General features: G+C 40.7%; 1 protein-coding gene and 1 long non-coding RNA gene across 2 annotated transcripts in view; both read right to left on the bottom strand.

The window, feature by feature from the left end:
* LOC117994604 (uncharacterized) overlaps window positions 1–27,412 on the bottom strand; it is a 33,884-nt gene that overhangs the window by 4,865 nt on the left and 1,607 nt on the right. Inside the window, exons 2-12 of the mRNA XM_069508045.1 lie at window positions 25,805–26,019; window positions 24,739–24,804; window positions 19,261–19,770; window positions 17,818–17,872; window positions 17,149–17,765; window positions 8,848–9,156; window positions 5,516–5,657; window positions 4,953–5,470; window positions 4,449–4,536; window positions 4,029–4,417; window positions 1,965–2,309 (exon numbers count right to left, since the gene is read on the bottom strand). Of these exons, the coding sequence (XP_069364146.1) occupies window positions 1,965–2,309; window positions 4,029–4,417; window positions 4,449–4,536; window positions 4,953–5,470; window positions 5,516–5,657; window positions 8,848–9,156; window positions 17,149–17,765; window positions 17,818–17,872; window positions 19,261–19,770; window positions 24,739–24,804; window positions 25,805–26,019 (3,254 nt within the window). The remainder of the gene's footprint in view (window positions 1–1,964; window positions 2,310–4,028; window positions 4,418–4,448; window positions 4,537–4,952; window positions 5,471–5,515; window positions 5,658–8,847; window positions 9,157–17,148; window positions 17,766–17,817; window positions 17,873–19,260; window positions 19,771–24,738; window positions 24,805–25,804; window positions 26,020–27,412) is intronic.
* Window positions 2–1,947, bottom strand: LOC138404313 (uncharacterized). Its single transcript, XR_011238314.1, has 2 exons — window positions 1,792–1,947; window positions 2–36 (listed from the first exon to the last, which is right to left on the bottom strand). It is a non-coding gene; the product is annotated as an uncharacterized lncRNA (long non-coding RNA).

A 27,412-nucleotide genomic window follows, 5' to 3' on the forward strand; every position in this document is an offset into this window, starting at 1 on the left:
ACCTTCACAACCAGCACTCCAGGGCCAGTCACATACCTATAAAAATAATTTTAAAATTAGCAATTGTAGCCAGTAATTGATTCTAAAGCTAGTATATTATATTCAACACAAAATCGATATATTTTTAACCAACTTCCAAAAAGGCGGTGGTGAGAACCACCACCATAAAAACGGTATAAAAAAACCATAAAAAACCCATTGGTACATAAAAAAACGGCCGTTTTTTTAAATGTATGTACATCGATTTTTCCCAGGTTTCTGGACCGATTTGCAAAATTTTTTTTTAATCAACAGTGGATGTTAAGGTGGTGGTCCCATTTTAATTTCTGGATCCAAATTCTCAATCCTGATGCTGCAGGGTTACTGCCCGCCTATGTTATCAAGATTCAGGAAGTGTTCATAGTGAATTAATGTTGTAGGTACCAAGCAACGACTTTATGTTTGAACTCCAAGTCCCAACTCCTCAACCGTGATGATGTAGGGTACAGCACTCCTAAACTATAGTTCTACGGATGACGCAATATTATTTTTGGTGCCAAGCATATATTACACCATTGAAATTCGGATCTCAAATCCTCAATGCTGATGCTGCAAGATACTGAACTCCTAAGCCGTGGGGATTCGGGAATTTCTGATGGTGAATTGATATTTTAGGTATCAAGCAATGACTAATTACACTAAAAAGCCTAAAATAAAAAATAATTAAAAAAACCGGCTTCCTAAACCACTACAAAGTAAAAAATAACTTTTGTTACTAGTTTCTACACGTGTAGGTATGTACTCGTATGTTTGAAGTCGGGTGAGCATAAAAAAAACTAATCAAAGCGTCTAGCTCGCCCGACTTCAACATACCTATACGTGTGGAAACAAGTAGGTAACAAAAGTTATTTTTAACCGACTTCAAAAAAAGGAGGAGGTTCTCAATTCGTCGGAATCTTTATTTTTTTTTTTTTTTTTTTTTTTTTTTTATGTATGTTCCCCGATTACTCGAAGACGCCTGGACCGATTTTGAAAATTCTTTTTTTGTTTGAAAGGGTATACTTCAAAGTTGGTCCCATTTAAATTTGGTGAAGATCTGATGAACATCTTCGAAGATAGATACTGGAACTCCTCAACGGATAAGAGTAAATTGCTCGCGATCAGTGTAATAGCTTAGTAAACAGTAGATTTTTAACCAGTTATAGCATAATTCCATGGGACCACTAAAAATTGTGAAATAAAATTTTTTTACAAAAAAAATAAAAACCGACTTCGATACACAAACACTAAAAATTGAAAAATAATTTAATTTATTACCGAATATATTATGTATACAAGAGTTAATACAGTTCCATAATAATATTTTTTGGGGTCGGTGCCAATGAGGTGCCATTGTGGAGTCTCATAAAAATATGAATTCTAGACGATTCGCGCAGCTAAAGCTAATTGGCACCGGCACCAAAAAGTATTATTATGGAACTATATTAACTCTTGTATACATAATATATTCGGTAATAAATTAAATTATTTTTCAATTTTTAGTGTTTGTGTATCGAAGTCGGTTTTTTTTTTTTTTTTGTAATTTTTTTTTTACTTTGTAGTGATTTTGGAAGTCGGTTTTTTTGTGTACTTAATAAACTTTATAAGAGTGTTACCCCTCACCGTATGTACTTAATTATCTTCACAAAATAATGCAAATGTCAAAGAAACCTAAACTGGCTCCTACATGAACCCTACAAAATGAGTAGAGAGGTAGTAAGAGAGAAGTAGAATAATAAAATAATATAATTATTATAGTACAAGTATAATTACCTGAAGGACGGGGTTGAAGTGCAAGCCGGGTTGGCATTCTTGTTCACGTTTCTGGTCGTTTACGCAGTAGTAGAATCGGGAGCAGTTAGCGTGCGGCAGCAGCCAGTGTATGGTGAAGTCAGCTGGACATCCATTGGGTAGCCATCCTCCTCCACCGCCTCCTCCACCACCACCTCCACCTCCTCCTCCTCCACCACCACCTCCACCGCCTCCTCCTCCACCGCCTCCATCTCCACCGCCGCCTCCATCTCCACCGCCACCTCCATCTCCACCGCCACCTCCATCTCCACCGCCACCACCATCTCCACCACCACCTCCGTCTCCACCGCCACCTCCGTCTCCTCCTCCCCCACCGCCTCCTCCACCACCCCCATCACCGCCTCCACCTCCGCCTCCACCACCACCACCTCCATCTCCACCACCGCCTCCATCGCCTCCTCCACCTCCTCCTCCTCCACCACCTCCTCCTCCACCACCTCCTCCTCCACCACCTCCTCCGCCACCACCTCCTCCGCCACCTCCTCCTCCACCACCGTCACAACCAGCAGTCCAGGGCCAGTCGCATACCTATAAAAATAATTTAGTAATGAGCAATTTTAGTCAGTAATCTAAATATATAAAGAAAAAGCTGACTGAATGACTGACTAACTGACTGACTGTGTAATCTATCAACGCACAGCTCCAACTACTGGACGGATCAGGCGACATATTTAGCGTGCAGATAGTTATTATGACGTAGACTCACGACTTCGTCCGCGTGGACTACACAAATTTTAAACCCCTATTTCCCCCCTTTAGGGGTTGAATTTTCACAAATCTTTTCTTAGCGGATACCTACGTCATCTATCTACATGCCAAATTTCAGCCCGATCCATTCAGTAGTTTGAGCTGTGCGTTGATAGATCAGTCAGTAAGTCAGTCAGTCACCTTTTCCTTTTATAATATTTAGATTATCGTCACAAATAATTCATGTGCCAAAGAAGCTTAAACTGGCTCTCACATTAATCCTACAAAAAGAGTAGAAAAGTAGAAAGAGAGATGTAGAACGGCTGAAAAACAGCGCTGTATGCTTTTGTGTATGTGCGGCATACAGCATTATGTATTGAGTTGGGACCTTTTTTTAGGGTTCCGTAGTAAACAAGGAACCCTTATAGTTTCGCCATGTCCGTCCGTCTGTCCGTCCGTCCGTCCTCAGTTAATCTCAGAGACTATTAGTGCCAGAAATCTGTAATTTGGCATGGGTATAAATATTAATCACGCCGACAAAGTGGTGAAATAAAATTGTGATAAATATTTTGTTTGGTAGCTCCCCTACATGTAAAGTGGGGATGATTTTTTTTTCTCGTCTGCCCCATAGGGTGGGGTATCGTTGAATAGGTCTTTTAAAAATATTTTGGGTGTGGCAACATCATTTTTTCGATTTCTAGATCCGTTTGTAAAATAGGTATGATATTTTAAAGTGCAAATTTTTATTAGAGTCAAGTTTCCTCCCGCCTCTATAAGCCAAGTGGTAGTTTATAGGAACGTGACAAAATTCACAGCAGTAGTATATATAATTAATTTTAAAGGAAAACTATCATGGCTAAGTAGGGTTCACAGGTTAAGGAGTTATATCTTTGAGGATTGTTACTATGGAACCCTACACTGCGCGTGGCCCGCCACGCACTTGGCCGGTTTTTTCGTGTTGTGCCACACATGACTTAGTTTATTCCGGCACTTCTTTTGCTTGAGGTCCTTGGGCCTTATGTTCAAGTGTTACATGCGCCAGGATAACCAAATACTTAGGTAGGTTCAACTGGTGATGTGAGGGTACAACTTTTCAAAGAATACACGTTTTTGTTTCTTTCCTTTCTTTCTTTCTAGAACCGTACTTACTTATATTATAAATGTGAAAGTTTGGATGTTTGGATGTTTGTTACTCAAGCACACAAAAACGGCTGAACTGATTTGGATGAAATTTGGAATGGAGATAGATTATATATACCCTGGATCAACACATAGGCGAGGATGAAGTCGCGGGCATCAGCTAGTAATGAATAATTGTTATAGTACAAGTATAATTACCTGAAGGACGGGGTTGAAGTGCAAGCCGGGTTGGCATTCTTGTTCACGTTTCTGGTCGTTTACGCAGTAGTAGAATCGGGAGCAGTTAGCGTGCGGCAGCAGCCAGTGTATGGTGAAGTCAGCTGGACATCCATTGGGTAGCCATCCTCCTCCACCGCCACCTCCACCACCACCTCCACCACCTCCACCTCCACCGCCACCTCCACCACCACCACCTCCTCCTCCACCTCCTCCTCCGCCTCCATCTCCACCGCCGCCTCCATCACCACCGCCTTCGCCATCACCACCGCCTCCTCCATCACCACCGCCTCCTCCATCACCACCGCCTCCTCCATCACCTCCTCCTCCACCTCCGCCGCCACCACCACCACCGCCTCCGTCACCACCGCCGCCTCCATCACCTCCACCGCCTCCATCTCCACCACCGCCTCCATCTCCACCACCGCCTCCATCACCACCGCCTCCTCCATCACCACCGCCTCCGCCATCACCACCTCCACCTCCTCCTCCTCCGTCACCACCACCGCCTCCATCACCACCGCCGCCACCTCCTCCGCCTCCACCGCCTCCTCCGCCACCACCTCCTCCTCCGCCTCCTCCTCCTCCCCCTCCACCTCCTCCACCACCACCACCTCCACCATTTCCATCTTCACAACCAGCATTCCAGGACCAGTCGCATACCTAAAAAATAATTTACAAATATGAAAATATTCTTGTCTGTAATAAAGAATAATAAAGTCATTCGTAGTTCGCCAGTTGATTGTAAAGCTAATATAAATTCAACACTATCCAAATAAATCTCTATTATATATTTTGCAAATTAATAAAAGTTAGTCAGATACATTAATTTAGACGACTAGAAAATCACAATACACAGTTTATACCTCATTATAATAAGAATACAAAGCAGATAGTGACAATGAAGCTAAAACTGGATCTTGCATGAAGCAAGATGAAGAAGGAGAAGCAGAAGCTACAAAATACAAAGTCATACAAAAATAGTAGAAAGACAGGAGTGGAATAATAATTGTTATATTATTAAAATAAAAAGAATCGACTATTAGGCGGTACGAAGTTCGAGTTACTAATATAATTACCTGAAGGACGGGGTTAAAGTGTAAGCCGGGTTGGCATTCTTGTTCACTTTTTTGGCCATTTATACAGTAGTAGAATCGGGAGCAGTTGGCGTGCGGCAGCAGCCAGTGTATGGTGAAGTCGGCAGGGCAGCCATTGGGTAGCCATCCACCTTCACCGCCACCTCCACCGCCTCCTCCACCACCTCCACCACCACCTCCACCACCTCCTCCGCCACCGCCTCCACCTCCATCACCACCTCCACCTCCGTCTCCTCCGCCATCACCATTGCCTCCATCTTCTCCATCACCACCATCTTCACCACCACCACCAGCACCTCCCCCACCACCACCTCCACCTCCACCTCCGCCACCTCCATCACCACCGCCACCTCCGTCGCCACCGCCACCACCATTGCCTCCATCTCCACCGCCACCACCATTGCCTCCATCTTCACCATCATTGCCGTCTTCTCCTTCACCTCCGCCACCACCTCCACCACCTCCACCTCCTCCACCTCCTCCTCCACCACCTCCTCCACCTCCATCACCTCCACCGCCTCAATCTCCACCACCGCCTCCATCACCTCCGCCTCCTCCATCGCCACCGCCTCCTCCATCGCCACCGCCTCCTCCACCACCACCACCTCCACCACCACCACCACCTCCTCCTCCTCCACCTCCACCGTTTCCGCCTTCACAGCCAGCATTCCAAGGCCAATCGCAAATCTGTAACCAAATAATGTAATTTTACTTACACTTCAAGGACACCTGCCGGTTTGGCAGTTTTTATTGTGTATTTAAAAATTATTTGTACACTAGCTGATTTAGGTTTTTAATAGTCCCGTGGGAACTCTTAGATTTTCCTGGATAAAAAGTAGCCTATGTCCTTGCCCGGGATGCAAGCTATCGCTGTACCAAATTTCGTCAAAATCGGTTGAACGGATGGGCCGTGAAAGGCTAGCAGACAGACAGACAGACAGACAGACTTTCGCATTTATAATATTAGTAAGGAAGTATGGATTATTGTTCAGTCGATATAACGCTAGTCACATGGTTTCATGGCTCACTGCCACTCGGAGTTCTGTCTGTGCTAGTACCTACCTCACTGCCACTCGGAGTTCTGTCTGTGCTAGTACCTACCTCACTGCCACTCGGAGTTCTGTCTGTGCTAGTACCTACCTCACTGCCACTCGGAGTTCTGTCTGTGCTAGTACCTACCTCACTGCCACTCGGAGTTCTGTCTGTGCTAGTACCTACCTCACTGCCACTCGGAGTTCTGTCTGTGCTAGTACCTACCTCCTGCCACTCGGAGTTCTGTCTGTGCTAGTACCTACCTCACTGCCAGCTCGAGTTCTGTCTGTGCTAGTACCTACCTCACTGCACTCGGAGTTCTGTCTGCTGTGCTAGTACCATACCTCACTGCCACTCGGAGTTCTGTCTGTGATAGTACCTACCTCACTGCCACTACGGAGTTCTGTCTGTGCTAGTACCTAACCTCACTGCCACTCGGAGTTCTGTCTGTGCTAGTACCTACCTCACTGCCACTCGGAGTTCTGTCTGTGCTAGTACCTACCTCACTGCCACTCGGAGTTCTGTCTGTGCTAGTACCTACCTCACTGCCACTCGGAGTTCTGTCTGTGCTAGTACCTACCTCACTGCCACTCGGAGTTCTGTCTGTGCTAGTACCTACCTCACTGCCACTCGGAGTTCTGTCTGTGCTAGTACCTACCTCACTGCCACTCGGAGTTCTGTCTGTGCTAGTACCTACCTCACTGCCACTCGGAGTTCTGTCTGTGCTAGTACCTACCTCACTGCCACTCGGAGTTCTGTCTGTGCTAGTACCTACCTCACTGCCACTCGGAGTTCTGTCTGTGCTAGTACCTACCTCACTGCCACTCGGAGTTCTGTCTGTGCTAGTACCTACCTCACTGCCACTCGGAGTTCTGTCTGTGCTAGTACCTACCTCACTGCCACTCGGAGTTCTGTCTGTGCTAGTACCTACCTCACTGCCACTCGGAGTTCTGTCTGTGCTAGTACCTACCTCACTGCCACTCGGAGTTCTGTCTGTGCTAGTACCTACCTCACTGCCACTCGGAGTTCTGTCTGTGCTAGTACCTACCTCACTGCCACTCGGAGTTCTGTCTGTGCTAGTACCTACCTCACTGCCACTCGGAGTTCTGTCTGTGCTAGTACCTACCTCACTGCCACTCCGGAGTTCTGTCTGTGCTAGTACCTACCTCACTGCCACTCGGAGTTCTGTCTGTGCTAGTACCTACCTCACTGCCACTCGGAGTTCTGTCTGTGCTAGTACCTACCTCACTGCCACTCGGAGTTCTGTCTGTGCTAGTACCTACCTCACTGCCACTCGGAGTTCTGTCTGTGCTAGTACCTACCTCACTGCCACTCGGAGTTCTGTCTGTGCTAGTACCTACCTCACTGCCACTCGGAGTTCTGTCTGTGCTAGTACCTACCTCACTGCCACTCGGAGTTCTGTCTGTGCTAGTACCTACCTCACTGCCACTCGGAGTTCTGTCTGTGCTAGGACCTACCTATCACTTTGACGTTTGGATTATGTTCCTTAATTAGTTAGGGGGCGTCCATAAATTACGTGAGGTGTTTTTTTGAATTTTCTGTCCCTCCCTCCCCCCCTGGTGAGATGTCGTGAGATTTTATTCAACCCCCTCCCCCATCCCCCAATCTCACGTGAGATTTTTCAAAATGTGGGTCTCTTACGTAAACGCGTTGGATACTTGAATGAAATTATTTTATTCAAACTCAAACTCAAACTCAAATGATTTATTCAAAATAGGTAATAAATTACTCTTATTGATGGTCTGGTATGGTGTTAGATTTGTAAGATATAGTGGTGATAATTATTACGCAAACTTAAAACTAAAGCTACGAGGGTTCCAAACGCGCCCAGGTCTGAGAAGAGAGTATTTCACGAATTAGTGAATAATCTTAATCGTATTACGATTACGCTTAAGATTAAATCTTAAGCGTGTACAATCTGGATTAAATGAACCAAAATAGTATTTTTTTTTGTCTCAATCAGAAAAAAAATTGCGTGATATTTGCCGAGGCCCCCCTCTCTCCAACGTAAGATTAGATGAGATTTGACTCGACCCCCTCCCCCCCTTAAACATCTCACGTAATTTATGGACGCCCCCTTATTTAACATAACACCTTTGACCTTTTACGACCTCCCTGGCGCAGTGGTGAGCGCTGTGGTCTTATTAGTGGGAGGTCCCAGGTTCGATTCCTGGCAGGGGTTTGGAATTTTATAATTTCTAAATTTCTGGTCTGGTCTGGTGGGAGGCTTCGGCCGTGGCTAGTTACTACCCTACCGGCAAAGCCGTGCCGCCAAGGGATTTAGCGTTCCGGTACGATGCCGTGTAGAAACCAAAGGGGTATGGGTTTAATAAAAACCGCCATACCCCTTCCAGGTTAGCCCGCTATCATCTTAGACTGCATCATCACTTACCATCAGGTGAGATTGCAGTCAAGGGCTAACTTGTATCTGAATTAAAAAAAAACAATATCCAATGATATTATGTTATACAGAATGTTCAGTTAAAACGTCAAGATCCCATTGAAAAGTTGTAGGAGAGATCAAATAAATTGCCAAAACGTATGGGCGAAAATCACCTATTTTTGAGCTAAGTACCTACCTACTGATCATTTTACTTTACTAAGTCCGTCATTAACATCGAAATGACGTTATTTTAACGTCAGCCGAAATGAAGCTATACCATCAGCTCGAAACTTCAGTCTACTGATGACGTCACTAAAATGGCGGCCACACGCATAAGCAATTAGCGGGACTTATACTAGTTAACATTCCCTTTTTGTCTGCGTTGTTTATTTTTTCATTCGAAAATTTAAAAAAAATAAATATTTGAATGCGTTTCTTTACCTGAAGTACGGGGTTAAAGTGTAGGCCAGGATTGCACATCTGTTCATGCTTTGTGCCGAGTATGCAATAGAAGAATCTGGAGCAGTTCGTTGGATCAGGAAGCAGCCAATGCTCGTACAAATCAGCTGGACAGCCATTCGGTAGCCATTCTGCGCCACCACCTCCACCTCCACCTCCACCTCCACCTCCACCTCCACCTCCACCTCCACCGCCACCATCACCACCGCCGCCACCATCTCCTCCATCGCCTCCTCCTATACCTCCACCAGTTCCATCTTCACAAAGAGCAAACCATGGCCAGTCGCATACCTATAAAAACAATTTTTAAATGTGAAATTTCAGTCAGTAATAATCCATACTATCCATATCCATACTAATATTATAAATGCGAAAGTGTGTCTGTCTGTTTGTCTGTCTGCTAGTTTTTTACTGCCCAACAGTTCAACCGGTTTTGATGAAATTTGGTACAGACTTAGCTTACGTCTCGGGGAAGGACATAGACTATTTTTTATCGCGGGAAATTATAGAGTTCCCACGGGCTTTTTAAAAAACTTAATTCTACGCGGACGAAGTCGCGGGCATCAGCTAGTCTAAATATAATTCTCGACTCTAGTATCATAAGGTCGGATGTGTACTTCCGACCAAACTCACTTTTTTACATAAAGGTAATGAGCATTTCGGGCTCTTTCTGCCAAGCTGACACCAGTATTTCTATCTCTTTTCGTTGCAAAGATAAATACATGCATAATGTCGTATCTGAACACATTCTAAAAATTTGGAGAACCATAATTATATTTTTTGACTTGCGTATGTATGCACCAAAGCAATGGAGAAAAATGATAGATGTATTTTGAGTTCGACCATTATGCTACGAAATAAGTTTATTTGTAATACTAGCTGGTACTGCAGTTACGCACTTCTGCTTCTAAAATATGTAATAATTTTGTTAGGTAAAATCACAACAGATGTTATGCTTCGAATTTTTTGTATTAATATTTGGACTGTGAATCATTTAAGACTTTTTGCCTTGTAATATAAATAATTTTGCAATAAAATTCATGGAAGTAAGTTGAAATAAAGCTTTTTGTTTGTGACTACATTAAAGTTGATGTGATTAATAGGTAAGAGATCCATCCTATTTCACCAAAATTTTGGACTAAACTGCGGGAAAAAAGTAAAGAGCCAGAATAAAGCTGAAGACATTTTGAAAATGTAGACTAGAAAATCTTTTAGGACCACGAAAATCACACCATGGAAATCTAAACATATAATATAATAATACCCCACTAAGCAAAAAACCGTGCATTTATGGTGTTTTTTATGAATCATAGTTCAAATCATCAGTTCAAAAATGTATTGCCCTAGTTTTTAAGGTAGCCTTAAAAAATTAGAGTACGTAATCAATTTTTTTCTTCTTTACCCGTCTTATAATCGACCGAATTTGATATTAATCGAGAGCAGAAATTATAAGGCACCTACAATATGTGATGATAGTGATTCTAACGAAACATACCTTATTATAGGAAGCTTTAGATTATGTTAATTTAAATATAAATGTAGTATAAATTAATTTATTAATTAAACAACTAATAAAAGTGAAAGTAAAAAAATAAAAAACTTAATTAAAACACGAAAGAAACAGTTTAAAAAAGTATCTGTTAAAAAGAACAGTCGAAACAGAAGCAATGGAATTTTCAAGAAAGCAGAAAGTATTTTTTTTATTACAAAAGTGGCAATGCCAGATTTGACTAACAGTAAATCCTTATACCTGCGTAGTTTCTGCACCTTAAAAACGATTCATGATGCTACCAGCAGTGTTGCTACTTTAATGTGGTCTGAAAACATCAGCTGCAGCGGAAGGAATAAAACAGTATCTTGTCTTCATTAATCTACTAGAGAAGAAACAAAGTATTCTCGAAATTGTTGAAGAATTGACTTTGTGGTCTGATAATTGTGTCGGTCATAATCGGAGCATGATAATCGTTATGGCTTACTTATGATTATTATAAGGATTACCACACTAAAAGGTGATAAATCACAAGCTTTATGCTAAAATGCAACATGTACCTACGTGGAGTAAGATGTAATCCATGCACAAATAGAAAAAAAGGGAACAGCTGAAAACAATGCAGATTATAATAAACTAAGAGATTGGTCACAGTTTACAAGAACATGCGAAGGAAACAAAACTTTTTGATAAGTTTGATTTGGCACTACAACATATTTTTAAAGACCACATCCCTTTACAAAGGTGATACATCAGGACCGTTTGTTATATCAGTAATTTATGTACCGGACCTGTACGGCAGTGTTACACACAAGGATAGGTTTTATGACTCAATACGGGTACTGATTCTTCTTAAATATTTCATATCTCTTATATATTATATTATTATACAATATTCATATTCATTTTTTACTTCTAAATACTTCATTTATCTATTGAATGGCTCGTTGTACGATAATTACACTATTTTATTATATTATTTAAATTTAAATCACGTAATATAAGATTTGGTTTCCTTAATGCAGGCTCGCTAGGAACTAGGCATGATGAGTTTCTGTACGCCATGGACCGCCATAACGTTGATATACTTGCACTTAACGAGACTTGGCTACGGGATGGGGAGGAAGGGCGCGCGCCGGTTGTGCCGGGCTACCTCCTGAGACATATACCGCGTTCCGCTGAGATACGCTCTCGTGGAGGAGGTGTAGGATTTTATATAAGACGCGGTCTGTGTGCGAGGACTATAACTCACCCAAATACTACAAATGTAGAGCAAATGTGGCTCAGCATCAACATAAACGGTAAGACTATCATTGTTGGAACTGCTTATAGACCTCCCTGGTTAAGTGTAGGTATATTTATAGACGCTCTGACTGACACATTTGGATCCCTCCCATACTATGATCATATTCTGTTATTAGGTGATTTTAACATAAATTACTTGGATACAAATAATATAAGTACAATAATGTTTAAAGACTTTTTGACTTTTACAAATATGGCGCAACATGTAATAAACCCCACGCACTTCACTAGTCACAGTGAGACTTTGCTTGACCTAATATGCTCAGATGTAAACGTGGAAGGCATATGGGTTGACTATGTATGCACGCTCAGTGACCATGCTTTTATCTCGTGCGAACTGAATATTCCCAAGGCGAAGTCTTTAACGCGACGAGCTTACATTCGATATATAAAGGATATTGATACAGACGAACTAAAAAAGTATGTACTATTAATTGATTGGGACGAGGTAAATTCTATTCTAAATATAAATGATATGGTTGATACCTTTAATAGTTGTGTCTTATGGGTATTTGACGTCTTAGCTCCTCTTAAACCTTGTCTTATCAAAGATTCACATTACCCATGGGTGACCTATAATATTAAGCTGATGATGAGACGAAGAGATGAAGCACATGCCAAATCACGTAAAACTAAGAAAGATTATCATATTGAATTCTACAAAGATTTAAAGTACTCAGTGGAAAAGGCCATATATATGGAAAAATCAGTATACTTCACAATGTTATTAATAATAATGTTAAAATTCTCTTTATTTATGGAAACACGTGAAACGTCACGTTAACATAAAAAATAAAAACGATCAAGCCTTACCAGTCGCACTCAGTTTTCCTGAAACAATAAACAGTCACTTCCTTAACATTCCAGGTAGAGATCAAGCTTCATCTTCCGACATAGAATATTACGTTTCAACTCGTTTTGGGACACAAACTTTCTCCTTCAAAACCGTTGATCACACAATAGTCTCAAAAATATTACGTTCCCTTAAATCCAATGCTACTGGTGCAGATGGCATTTCGCTTGATATGCTACTCACCATACTTCCTTATACTTTTGAAATTATAACAAATATAATTAACAAGTCAATTACAACTAGTGTATTCCCTGCTTCATGGCAGAAAGCTATAGTTCGCCCTATTCCTAAAAAGGTCAACCCTCTTGAATTTAAGGATCTTCGTCCTATAAGTATCCTACCCTGTTTGTCCAAAATACTTGAAAAGGTAATATGTAAGCAACTCACAGATTTTCTTGAATCTAACAACATATTGCCTATCAAGCAATCTGGCTTTAGAAAAAATCGCAGTACGTCTACCGCCCTAATCGATGTAGTGGACGACATTTTAAGTGCACAAGACGCAGGACAGGGCACGATACTTGTATTGCTGGACTACTCACGTGCATTTGATACAATTAATGTGCCACTCCTTTTAGCCAAATTGCAATATTATGGTCTTAGCCCTGAAGCTGTAAATTGGATTGCTAGTTATTTGAGTAACAGAATTCAAACAGTAGAGTTAAAACATGATGACGGTTCTACCTCTAATTCACAATACAAACCAGTAGTTAGAGGTGTGCCCCAAGGTTCCATATTAGGTCCCCTATTATTTATATTATACTGCGCAGACGTCATAATCGATCCGTCATTGTCATTATCATATGTATGCGGATGATATACAAATTTATATATCGTTTGCACCAAATGAGACCTATGAAGCTATGGATAAGCTAAACGAAGATCTAAGCAACATAGCCAAATGGTCAGAGTCTCACTGCTTGGTGTTAAATCCAACTAAAACCAAATATCTCATCCTTGGAACAAAATTCAAATACAAAAAATTTCTGGTAAAAGACCTACCGTAAAAATACAAGGCGAAGACATTGAACGCGTTACTGAGGCACGTAATCTTGGTGTGATAATGGACGAAAATCTCCGATTTGAAAAGCATGTACTTAACACAGTAAGAAACTGCTTTTACCGTCTCAAGGTCTTGTATCGAATAAGACCTTTTATTAAAACAGATGTGCGCATTCAACTATGTGAATCTTTAGTTTTATCTAAGCTGAACTACGTAGACATTGTCATCGGTCCACGATTACTAGCTCGCACTAAGAATCTTATCCAAAAGGTACAAAATGCTTGCGCTCGTTACTGTTTTCAAATACCACCCCGTACTCACGTCACGCCATTCTTAAATAATGCTGGAGTTATGAAAATGGAGTACCGGAGACAGTTACACTTTGCCGTTTTATTATTTGGGGTTATAAAATACCAAGTTCCTCAGTATCTATACCATAAACTGCAGTGGGCAAGTGATATTCATACCACTCACCATACCAGGGCAGCTGCATATTTAATCCTTATGCCGCGTCATGCATCTGCGGCTTTCAGAGGTAGTTTTAAGTATAATGCAACGAAATGTTGGAATAACCTTCCTCCACCTTATAGAAACCTTCAGACTTCTGGCGCTTTTAAAGTAAAATTCAAAAAACATCTTTTAAATATTCAAAAGTTACAGATTTAGTCAAAATTTATTTAATTTATTTATCTTACCAAACTTTACTTTCTCATCCACACCTTGCGAGCTATTTTATTTTATTTTATTTTTTCTTTATTATACTTACAAAAAAAAAAAACTATCGTACAATTTTCCTATTCTTACAATTTACAACATCTATTTTCAATGTATTATTTCTTATTTCTTCTTTTATGTCCTATATCACTTTAAATTTAAAAACTGTAAACACTTTTCATTTTATTTATCCATTTACTCGCCAACTTTATGTATTCTATGCCACTGACGTTTAGGTAATATTTAAAAGGCGGTCACTGAAAATCAGCGTTGGGGCAACTGGTACCTCAGATATTTGCTCTAGAGGTTTGTGTCTGAGGGGCCCGACGTCTCAACACAAGCTGAGTGGCCTACCTGTTCGAGGTGTTGCACTGCTGTACAGGACGATATTGCCTACACCATGTACCACCTATATACCTCGAATAAACATTATTCTATTCTATTCTATTCTATTCTATTCTATATCAAAAAAAAAAGATAAGAACGGCGGGGATTTTCAGATTTCGGAATATATTACCTGGCTACAACTAACGCAATAATGCTGAGTGTTATTATTTTATAAAAACTACTTTAAAGAAGACTTTTTTGTATTTCATTAGTATGTTATAGGTACATATAAACTTAAAATTCTTCCCCGCTTTCGCCCAATATACGACATAATGAGAAACCATTATCCACTGTAAAATATAACCAACTTTTGCAGTAGGTACCTGCTGACCTCCATTCTTACTTTACGTACCTAATCATTATAAGGAAAATCAGGCTATGTTGGCATGTTTTAGCTATATTGATGTAACCGTCATGTATGCAATTCCACAAAAAATGTTTGGCCCACTGTAGGTTTCTAATTACTTTGTAATTTTTTTCCAATTTTTGGCCGTTGTTTTTAATTAATGGGCTTTATTTGTGAATTTGTAAATGTTATTTTCATTCATTCAGAAGTCACAAGGTTTACACGGATGCAATGGTCAGACTATCGGGCGAATGCAATTATTATGTTTCAGATCTAACTAATCAGTTTCAGAAAAATCTGATAGGTACATTGTTGCTATCTCACAAAACTCCTAAATGATTTTTGTGAGCTAACTACTGTGATCTTTTGTCCGAATATTACTTATGTATAATCAGTTAAGACGTATTATGAAATATTAAGTAATAGATCCGACTTTTATTTCAAATTTGTAATAGTAAAAATTGCAGCCATAAAGTCGGTTTACAACTTATGCACACAATTTTTTAGCACAGTTACGAATATTACCAGCATAAAGTCGCATATCGTCCATTTTGAAGAAATTGTGAGTTTATATTTTATTTTTTAATGATAAAGTATTTCTAGTAATGGTTAATGATAGGTACAGTTAAGAGTTAAATATTACAAAAACAACTGAAATTGTATCTCTAGTAGTTTAGAAATTATGACCCGATTTCCCTAGCATTTTTGTTTTGGCTCTCCTGAAAAGTAGCAAAAATCCACATCCGACCTTATGATACTAGAGTCGAGATATAAAAGGAAAAGGTGACTGACTGACTGACTGACTGACTGACTGACTGACTGACTGACTGATCTATCAACGCACAGCTCAAACTACTGGACGGATCGGGCTGAAATTTGGCATGCAGATAGCTATTATGACGTAGGCATCCGCTAAGAAAGGATTTTTGAAAATTCAAGTCCTAAGGGGGTGAAATAGGGTTTGAAATTTGTGTAGTCCACGCGGACGAAGTCGCGAGCATAAGCTAGTCACTTATAAATGACAAAATTATACAAACAAATACTGTTTTATTTGCCAATATGAGAAAGAAAATTGGTAAGTAGGTACAATGACTTGTAAAACAATTTAATCCTTCTAATATTATAAATGAAGTGTGGATGTTTGTTACTCAATCATGCAAAAACGGCTGAACGGATTTGGAATGGAGATAGATAATAACCTGGATTAACACATCATACTACGCTACTTTTTATCCCGGAAAATCAAAGAGTTCCCATGGGATTTTTAAAAACCTAATTCCACGCGGACGAAGTCGCGGGCATCATCTAGTACTTAATATAATATATGCAAAAGTGTGTCTGTCTGTCTGTCTGTCTGCTTGCCTTTCACGGCCCAACAGTTTAACCGATTTTGATTAAATTTGGCACAGGATTAGCTTACATCCCGGGGTAGGACATAGGCAACTTTTCATCGGAAAATCAAAGAGTTCCCACGGGATTTTTAAAAAGCTAATTCCACGCGGACGAAGTCGCGGGCATCATCTAGTACTTAATATAATATATGCAAAAGTGTGTCTGTCTGTCTGTCTGTCTGCTTGCCTTTCACGGCCTAACAGTTTAACCGATTTTGATTAAATTTGGCACAGGATTAGCTTACATCCCGGGGTAGGACATAGGCAACTTTTCATCGGAAAATCAAAGAGTTCCCACGGGATTTTTAAAAACCTAATTCCACGCGGACGAAGTCGCGGGCATCATCTAGTACTTAATATAATATATGCAAAAGTGTGTCTGTCTGTCTGTCTGCTTGCCTTTCACGGCCCAACAGTTTAACCGATTTTGATTAAATTTGGCACAGGATTAGCTTACATCCCGGGGTAGGACATAGGCAACTTTTCATCGGAAAATCCAAGAGTTCCCACGGGATTTTTAAAAAACCTGAATCCACGCGGACGTTCCCTCTTTCCCTCTTTATCCTAGTACTTACCTTTAGTGGACCGTGGAAAGGTCGACGGTTCAAACCCCGCCCGTTGCACTATTGTCGTACCTACTCCTAGCACAAGCCTGACGCTTAGTTGGAGAGAAAAAAAAATATTAGTCATTTAACATGGCTAATATTCTTTTTTTTTTTTTAAGAGAGAAGCAAAAATATACGAATAACTTGTACAGTACCCGAAATCTGGGGTTGAAGTGCAAGCCAGCTGGACATTCCTTTTCAACCAGTCGGTCATTTTCGCAGGCGTAGAATCGGGAGCAGTTCGCGTGTGGAAATAACCAGTACAGTTGGTCGGTGGAGTTGATAGGGCAACCATGTGGTAGCCATTCCTCACCACCTCCGCCACCTCCCCCTCCATTGTCTCCATCACCACCATTTCCGCCATTTTCTCCTTCACTTCCGGCTCCACCGCCTCCACCTCCACCGCCGCCACCACCTCCACCGCCGCCACCACCTCCACCTCCACCACCACCTCCACCACCGCCATTGTCTCCATCACTACCATTTTCGCCATTTTCACCTCCAATGCCATCATCACTGCCTCCTCCTCCTCCACCTCCACCTCCTCCACCCCCACCGCCGCCTCCTCCACCACCCCCTCCTCCGCCGCCACCGCCACCTCCGTCACCACCACCACCATTATCTCCATCACTACCATCTTCACCATTTTCACCTCCAATGCCATCATCACTGCCTCCTCCTCCACCTCCACCGCCTCCGCCTCCTCCACCACCTCCACCTCCTCCACCTCCTCCACCTCCTCCACCTCCTCCACCTCCACCTCCGCCTTCACTACCATCACTACCACCGCCTCCGTTTTCTCCGCCACTGCCATTATCTCCATCACCACCGTCTCCACCATTTTCACCACCACCACCACTTCCGCCACCACCACCTCCTTCTGCACAACCAGCACTTGAAGGCCAGTCGCATGTCTGTAAAAAAAATTAAAACCAATTGAACAAAAAACTATATTTAGTTATTTAAGGTATGCCCTTTACATTTTCTGGTGGGAGGCTTCGGCCGTGGCTAGTTACCACCCTACCGGCAAAACCGTGCCGCCAAGCGATTTAGCGTTCCAGTACGATGCCGTGTAGAAACCAAAGGGGTATGGGTTTAATAAAAACTGCCATACCCCTTCCAGGTTAGCCCGCTATCATCTTAGACTGCATCATCACTTACCACCAGGTGAGATTGCAGACAAGGGCTAACTTGTATATGAATAAAAAAAATTAAAAAAATAGTAAATTTAGTAAGAACGTATGAACGCATGACAACCTCTATTCTAGTAAAATACTGTATTACATTAGGTTGACTTCCCCATTCCTAAGTACTTAATTAAATGTTATTACTATACTAGCTTCTGCCCGCGGCTTCGCCCGCGAGGCCTACAGGAAACAAATGGCATTTTTTTTCAGAAACAAACATTATAACATCAGGACGCGCACCCTGAACAGCACCGAATAACCATTTCATCCCTTTAGGGGGGATTTTCTCATAGTCGTTTATTAGTTGACACCATTGATGTGACACCTAACCCCAAAAAAAACCTACGTTCCAAATTTCAAGTTAATAATATTATTAATAATTAAAACTTTCCCATACAAACTTTCACCCTATTTTACCACCCTTATGTGTGAATTTTCCAAAAATACTGAAACACGTATTTCTTCATTTGTGAACGAGAACCCAAATACCCAATTTTCATGCAAATAACTTGAAAAATGACGGACTTTCATATAAACTTCCATCCCCCATTTAACCCACTTAGGGGTGGAAATCCTTTCTTTGTGGATACTTACTCTTTACAAAGAATAGACCCTCCAAATTTCACGTCTTTAGGACCAGCGGTTTAGGCTGTGCGTTGATATATATGTCAGTCAGTCAGTCAGTCAGGACTTTGAACTTTATATAGATTAGCATGGCTAATGGTTGGAGCGGTGTATCTATACAATGTTCAAATAATAGATCTATAAATACTCAAATAAATTTAAGTTATAAGAAAGCTTGGATTTGACTCGCTCCAACAATGCACGGGGCTGCAATTGCTTGTACAGTATGGTATAATAATATTGTAAATTGATCACTTGAAAAGAGCAACCACCGAGTTTCTTGATGGTTTTTCTCGGTAGGAACGGCATTTCAAACCAGTGGTAAATTAAACTAGTTAACGATTCAAAAGCACTTGTAATAAGTCTACTTGAATAAAATATATTCTATTCTATACTATTCTACGTCCGTGGGGTCTCTTTCCTTCGATCTTCCCAGTGAATAAACTAATTAATATAGGTACTAATTTTAGCAATAATTTGTTTTCAATTACCTGCAGAACTTTGTTGAAGTGTAAACCAGAAAGGCAGATCTTTTCCCGCTTCTCCCCATCTACGCAATAGTAGAATCTGGAGCAATTCGTCGGGTGAGGCAACAACAAATGTACATCAAAGTCTGTCGGACAGCCATTGGGCAGTGTTTCTGGGTTACTTCCCCCACTACCTTCATTACCATCTTCATCTACGTGAGTGCCTCCTCCATTATCTCCGCTTTCACCAGTGTTATTGTCAGTTCCACCAGTGTCATTTTCATTTCCACCAGTGTCGTTGTCATTTCCACCAGTGTCATTGTCAGGTCCACCAGTGTCATTGTCAGTTTCACCAGTGTCATTTTCAGGTTCACCAGTGTCATTTTCAGTTCCACCAGTGTCATTTTCAGGTTCACCAGTGTCATTTTCAGTTCCACCAGTGTCATTTTCATTTCCACCAGTGTCGTTACCAGTGTCACCGTCGTTCTCGATTCCAGTGAGTCGACATTTCACGTTCCATGGCCAATCGCATAGCTGTAATGAAGGAGAGAGTTTTTTAAGAAAAGTGTTATGTAATTCGTGAAACTTTCATTTTTATAAAATAACGAAGGTCGGGCACGCGCTGGCTCTTTATGCAGTATACTAGCTTATGCTTGAGACTTGGTCCGCGTAGACTACACAAATTTCAAACCCCTATTTCACTTTGAGCTGAGCGTTGATAGATCAGTCAGTCAGTCAGTAAGTCAGTCAGTCAGTCACCTTTCTTTTCATATATTTAGATTATAGAAAGATTGCCTTTGTCATTAATACAGTAGGTAAATGATTCTTAAGATTTTATCTTATGCATTATCTAGACTATTAGCTTTATTATCTCTGAGGATAATCTATATCGAAGGTATGATATTATTATGACGTATATTCGTAATTTTTTTATCAATCATATGGAAAATTACGTGCTGCTATTTTTTTTTAATTTAACATAATATGTTAAATTAAACATAATATTATGTTAAATTAACAACATATATAAGGGCTTTACTTGTACAGATTTTTATTTATTTTAGGCATTAGAGTTTTTGATTTATCGTGCAAAATGTCGATAAAATACGATTGTAGTACGGAACCCTCAGTGTGCGAGTCTGACTCGCACTTGGCCGGTTTTTTACTATAATAATTATTATTATGGTAGTCATCCATCCATGTTATCAAAAACTAATACGTTTATTAGTTGTTTCAAAGGTTAGACTCATCGATAAAATGAGTAACTTATCTCTTGTGGTTTATTGTTAATTTTATTGTTTATATTTTATTTTACCGGAATTTTCGGCGGAAGTAATCGTAATTTATTTTTAACCGACTTTCAAAAAAGAGGTGGTTCTCAATTCGGCCCGTTTTTTTATGTAGGTACATCGATTTTTTCAAGGTTTCTGGACCGATTAGCAAAATTTTTTTTTAACAGGGCTATGTGGGGATGACACCACAGGGGATGTTTCCATGGTGGTCCCATAAAAATTTCTGGATCCAACTCCTCATTCCTGATGCTGCAGGGTTACTGCCGCCTAAGTCATCAAGATTCAGGAAGTGTTCATAGTGAATTCATGTTGTAGGTACCAAGCAACGACTTTATGCTTGGTTTTCCAGGCCCAAAGGTTGTCCATCGCCATTCAGCGTGGCAATGCTGCCAGCTTGATGGGCACCTTTGGCCCAGGGGTCGACTTTTTATTTATTTTTAAATTTAAAGTAAAAAACTGGCCAAGTGCGAGTCAGGCTCGCGCAATGAGGGTTCCATACTACAGTCGTATTTTTTCAACATTTTGCACGATAATTCAAAAACTATGATGCATAAAAATAAATAAAAATCTGTTTTAGAATGTACAGGTGAAGACCTTTCATATGATACCCCACTTGATATAGTCACTCACTTAGAAAGTTGAAGATACTAATTATTAGTTCATGACCACAATTTAATTTTTTTTGTGTGATCTAACCCTAAATTCAAGGTTTTCAGATTTTTCCCTAAATGTCAGCTATAAGATCTACCTACCTGCCAAATTTCATGATTCTAGGTCAACGGGAAGTACCCTGTAGGTTTCTTGACAGGCAGACGGACAGACAGACAGACTACAAAGTGATCCTGTAAGGGTTCCGTTTTCCTTTTGAGGTACGGAACCCTAAATATGAGGCAAATGGTATTGGATTGTGTTTAGTTAGGTAGTTATAAGTACAACAATAACGCTAAGTTTTTGCTAGCGTTTTGGTTACACCCTGTAAGCTCTTAGTTAGGTATTTGTGCAAATTGTGCATAATATAGTGTTTATTTCCGTTTTTATAGCTAGGTACCTATAAAGTGCAGTGATAGTAATCTCACTTTATGAGCGTCACAATAAATCAATTGAATATCGATCATTTATGTTTGTGATAAAATCTTGTAATTTTCTTTTATCTTCGCTCTTTTCCCTTTCATGTATTATGATAAGGTAAGGTATGGTACAGATAAATAATTATGATTTTAATCCTTCCGGTTATGATTTTAGATGTATCTTTTTCGTGATCAATTCAATTACTTCTATGTTCACGGCTTACAAAAGAGTGCACTGGACCATCTACACTATATATCTACACTAATATTATAAAGAGGAAAACTTTGTTTGTTTGTTTGTTTGTTTGTTTGTTTGTTTGTTTGTTTGTTTGTTTGTTTGTTTGTACTGAATAGGCTCAAAAACTACTGGACCGATTTTAAAAATTCTTTCACCATTCGAAAGCTACATTATCCACGAGTAACATAGGCTATATTTTATTTTGGAAAAAAATAGGGTTCCGTAAGATATTTGGGTTTTTCGGACACAAGGTGTAAAAAATCAACCAGAAAAGTTACTTATTTTGCGTACGCTGCCTAAACTATAAAAGATAGAACCATAAAATGTTCTAATTAATTGTAGATCTTATAAATATCTACAAAAAAGTCCGCGACACACTATACCCATCTATGTCGAGTGAGGCACAGCAACCATTTTTTTATTTAAAAATCTTGAATTTTTTTTGGACTACATTTAAACGCGTTTATTTTACTCATGCTATTAATCCTTATCAAAATAAATGATTTCATCACTAAGAACAGTTTATGGAGATAATATTTGGTCTTTGAATGATTAAAATTGGACGTTTGGTTTTGAAGTTATGGCGAAATTAAAATATTACGATTTCTGCTGCACGGCCCGTTGTATTATTTTTATTATATAAAGAGGTAATGTCGTTAAGTTTGTTTGTAGGGGGTAATCTTTAGAACTACTGAACCGATTTTAAAAATTCTTTCACCAGTAGAAAGCTACATTATTCCTGAGTGACATAGGCTATACGGGATCTTTAAAAACCTAAATCTACGCGGGCGAAGCCGCGGGGATCAGCTAGTAAAGTAATATAGACGTGGACTAAACGAGTCAGGGCGTAGATGGAGTAATAAAGGTACATGCAGGAACTTTTGCTTTCTCATTCGCACTAAAAAGAGAACACAGATAAAGTTACTAATGTGATAAACAGAGACGCAGCTAACCTATTTTTTGTCCCTTATCGTGTAACTGGTTTTTTTCAAGAATACATACACGAAGTTGCAAAACAAACTTTGAGAATTCATGGCGTAATTGTATTTCTCATGAGTTATTTACTTGTTTTCACATAAAAAAACGTTTACCTAATACAAATATTGTTGATCGGTAATACAAAATAATAATATATTGACTAATAAACAATGGTAATAATTGTCGTGTTATTCATCGTTACGTCGTGCTATCAGTCAGGGAGAATTGACCCAGACTCGGTGAGCAATAATTTAAGGCCACAGAGCTTGTATAGTAGTATAAGTAGAAATCATTGGATTTAGGTTTTAAAAATCTCGTGGGAACTTTTCGATTTTCCGGGATAAAAAGTAGGCTATGTCACTCTACAGGTCTTAATCTATATCCATGCAAAAAATCACGTCAATCCGTTGCACCGTTGCGACGTGATTGAAGGACAAACCAACAAACAAACACACTTTCGCGTTTATGATAAGGGTACTGATTAGATATAAGTAACCGGATTTTACTATAACGCATTTAACTACTTAATGACTATAGGTTGACGACCTCCCTGGCGCAGTGGTAAGCGCTGTGGTCTTATTAGTGGGAGATCCCGGGTTCGATTCAAGGCAGGGGGTTGGAATTTTATAATTTCTAAATTTCTGGTATATTTCTGGACGCTTCGGGCCTTGGCTAGTTACCACCCTACCGGCAAAGCCGTGCCGCCAAGCGATTTAGCGTTCCGGTACAATGCTGTGTAGAAACCAAAGGGTAGGGGTTTAATATGAAATACTTAAAACTGCCATACTCCTTCCAGGTTAGCTCGCTTCCATCTTAGATTGCATCATCACTTACCACCAGGTGAGATTACAGTCAAGGACTAGCTTGTATCTGAATAAAAAAAAGGTAGGTACGTAGGTACAGGCAATAAAAAATACCTATCTAAATTGAAACAAAAAAATCTTGATAATAACAAAGATGCAACTCCGATTACAATTTTATTTTTAATATTATAATTACTAATTTCAATTTTATTGATAATTTCCTAATAGCTCTGTAATCTTTAATCTCGCGAATATACTTATAGGCACCTACCTACGTTATATTTTGATATTATTGTGTAATTCTGTTGCAATCAGTAGGTAAGGATTTTGATTTTGGATGGAGGAAAAATAATAATTAATTAATTCAACGACACCACGAGCATGTTTAAAAAAAATGGCGGCCCATTTCCAGTCTATAAAAGTCGTTGTGTCGTTACAAACCGAAATATTAATATCAGGGGATTTCAGATTTTTTTTAAAAATCGACATAGGTATCGATATAGGTAAAGACCGGTTGTCTCGGTTCTTGCGAAAGCAAATGGTGTTTGTGTGGTGGTGTGTATTGCTTGCTTTTCCTACATGTTTAGTAGTGGAGAGGGTGGACAGTGCATAATGCATACTGTCATGGTATCCAAAGATATTCAAAAATTATTTTTAGACATTCCAGAAAGTGAAGACAAATTCGTGTAGGTACGCTTGTGTATTTGACACAAATGTGCACAGTGGCATAGACTACACAATACTAGTGTGGTAGAGTGTGGTATTTACGGGCTCAAAAATGTCAATGACAGATTTTTTTGAAGATCGTCGCCATTTTTAGAAGAAATAAACGTCTTCAAAAAATGGCGGCCCGTTTCACGTGTTGTTATTACCATAGAGATTTGCCAGTTTTGGCGGATTATAGCGAATCAAGGTTGTTCCTTGTGTAAAGTATCGCCGCCCATACTAGCATTGTGTGGTGTTGTGTGGTGTTGTGTGGTGTGGTGTTGTGTGGTGTTGTGTGGTGTTGTGTGGTGTTGTGTGGTGTTGTGTGGTGTTGTGTGGTGTTGAGTGGTGTTGAGTGGTGTTGTGTGGTGTTGTTTCGTGTTGTGTTCCTTGTGTAAAGAGGCTCTCGTTCAACATACCTGGTTATCATACGAGAAAGCAGTCCCCGGAGTACAGTCTCGCGGCTCTATGTATCGCCGCCCATACTAGCATTGTGTGGTGTTGTGTGGTGTTGTGTGGTGTGGTGTTGTGTGGTGTTGTGTGGCGTTGTGTGGTGTTGTGTGGTGTTGTGTGGTGTTGTGTGGTGTTGAGTGGTGTTGAGTGGTGTTGTGTGGTGTTGTGTGGTGTTGAGTAGTGTTGTGTGGTGTTGTGTCGTGTTGTGTTCCTTGTGTAAAGAGGCTCTCGTTCAACAGACCTGGTTATCATACGAGAAAGCAGTCCCCGGAGTAGTCTCGCGGCTCTATGTATCGCCCCCCATACTAGCATTGTGTGGTGTTGTGTGGTGTTGTGTGGTGTGGTGGTGTGTGGTGTTGAGTGGTGTTGTGTGGTGTTGTGTGGTGTTGTGTGGTGTTGTGTGGTGTGGTGTTATGTGGTGTTGAGTGGTGTTGTGTGGTGTTATGTGGTGTTGTGTGGTGTTGTGTTCCTTGTGTAAAGAGGCTCTCAATCAACATACCTGGTTATCATACGAGAAAGCAGTCCCCGGAGTACAGTCTCGCGGCTCTATGTATCGCCGCCCATACTAGCATTGTGTGGTGTTGTGTGGTGTTGTGTGGTGTGGTGTTGTGTGGTGTTGTGTGGCGTTGTGTGGTGTTGTGTGGTGTTGTGTGGTGTTGTGTGGTGTTGAGTGGTGTTGAGTGGTGTTGTGTGGTGTTGTGTGGTGTTGAGTAGTGTTGTGTGGTGTTGTGTCGTGTTGTGTTCCTTGTGTAAAGAGGCTCTCGTTCAACAGACCTGGTTATCATACGAGAAAGCAGTCCCCGGAGTAGTCTCGCGGCTCTATGTATCGCCCCCCATACTAGCATTGTGTGGTGTTGTGTGGTGTTGTGTGGTGTGGTGGTGTGTGGTGTTGAGTGGTGTTGTGTGGTGTTGTGTGGTGTTGTGTGGTGTTGTGTGGTGTGGTGTTATGTGGTGTTGAGTGGTGTTGTGTGGTGTTATGTGGTGTTGTGTGGTGTTGTGTTCCTTGTGTAAAGAGGCTCTCAATCAACATACCTGGTTATCATACGAGAAAGCAGTCCCCGGAGTACAGTCTCGCGGCTCTATGTATCGCCGCCCATACTCGCAGTAGTAGAACTTGCTACAGTCCGTCTCGTGTGGTAGCAAGTGGTGTGTGAGCGCAGGACACCTGACGTCGGGTAGAGACCGGTTGTCCTGGTTCTGGGGCCGACCGTAGACTAAAGCTACGGCGCCCAGAAGAAGTAGACTTTCTGTAAAAAAAAAAGCAAATTTTCCTTCAGAGATAGTATGGCAAGAGACCTGATGGATTGACGCTGGTTCCCTAGGAACGGGGACGGGCGCTAATGTGGGACGCAACTTGCGTTGACACATTGGCCCCGTGTCATATCAGAGAGACAGCATCAAGACCGGGAGCCGCAGCAGAAACAGCTGAAAACGGCAAGCGGCGCAAGTATGCCTCTCTTATCGAGAGTTATATTTTTGTGACCGCAGCATTTGCAGCACCAGAGGAACCGCCGATGCGTTGTCGGCCTTTTAGGAATTAGGTCCGCCCCTTGAATAACCCCATGTTGTAATATAAAGGGAGAATGTTCCGGCGCTTCTTTTGCTTGAAGCGCGTTGGGCTTATGCTCAGGTGGAAGAAGCGCCGCAATAACAGCTCTTAGTTATAAGATATGATGTGTGGCATAGTTTGGTAAATAAACGTCCTTTCTTTCTTTCTTTAATTTTAAACTATAAAACTTATTACGTCACAAAATGTTGGTTTCATGGAAATAATTCAAGTAGGTAGGAACCTATTCATCGCCGGCTCACTATCTGTAGTGCTCTGACACGGGTCTCCTCTCAAAATGAGAAAGGTTTTGGCTTTAGTCTATCACGCTGGCCATGTGCGAATTGGTAGACTTCACACACCTTTGAGAACATTATGGAGAACTCTCAGGCATGCAGGTTTCCTCACGATGTTTTCCTTCACCGTTAAAACATGTGATATTTAATTACTTAAAACACACATAACTCCGAAAAGTTAGAGGTGCGTGCCCGGGATCGAACCCGACCTCCGATTAGAAGGCAGACGTCCTAACCACTAGGCTATCACAGCTATACAACCTACCTACTATTAGAAAATAATAATAATGTGTAATAGCGACGTATATATCATATCATATATCATATCATAAAACATTTTTATTAGACGTTATTTTATGTTATCATAGATAACTACAGATATACCTAACAATTGTATAGAAATGGGCATTAAGTAGCTTCTATTAGTTTTGTTAACACCTAATCGCTTCTGCGTAAATATCTAGTTGTACACATGATATGACACATTCTACGCACGTAGAAAGAGCTCTGATAATAATAATTTATTAACCCTACTTCAAAATGATTATACAACTTGAATTTGACAATATACGACGACTTCATACGCTTAAGTTTTTATATTCAGATACAAGCTAGCCCTTGACTGCAATCTCACCTGGTGGTAAGTGATGATGCAACCTAAGATGGAAGCGGGTTCACCTGGAAGACATGACAGTTCTTAGTAATAGATGCCGTGTAGTAACATACCCCTTTGGTTTCTAGTTCTACACGGTATCGTACCGGAATGCTAAATCGTTTGGCGGCACGGCTTTGCCGGTA

The sequence above is a fragment of the Maniola hyperantus genome, chromosome 27 (genome assembly GCF_902806685.2).
Source record: "Maniola hyperantus chromosome 27, iAphHyp1.2, whole genome shotgun sequence".
Taxonomy (NCBI): Eukaryota; Metazoa; Arthropoda; class Insecta; order Lepidoptera; family Nymphalidae; genus Maniola; species Maniola hyperantus.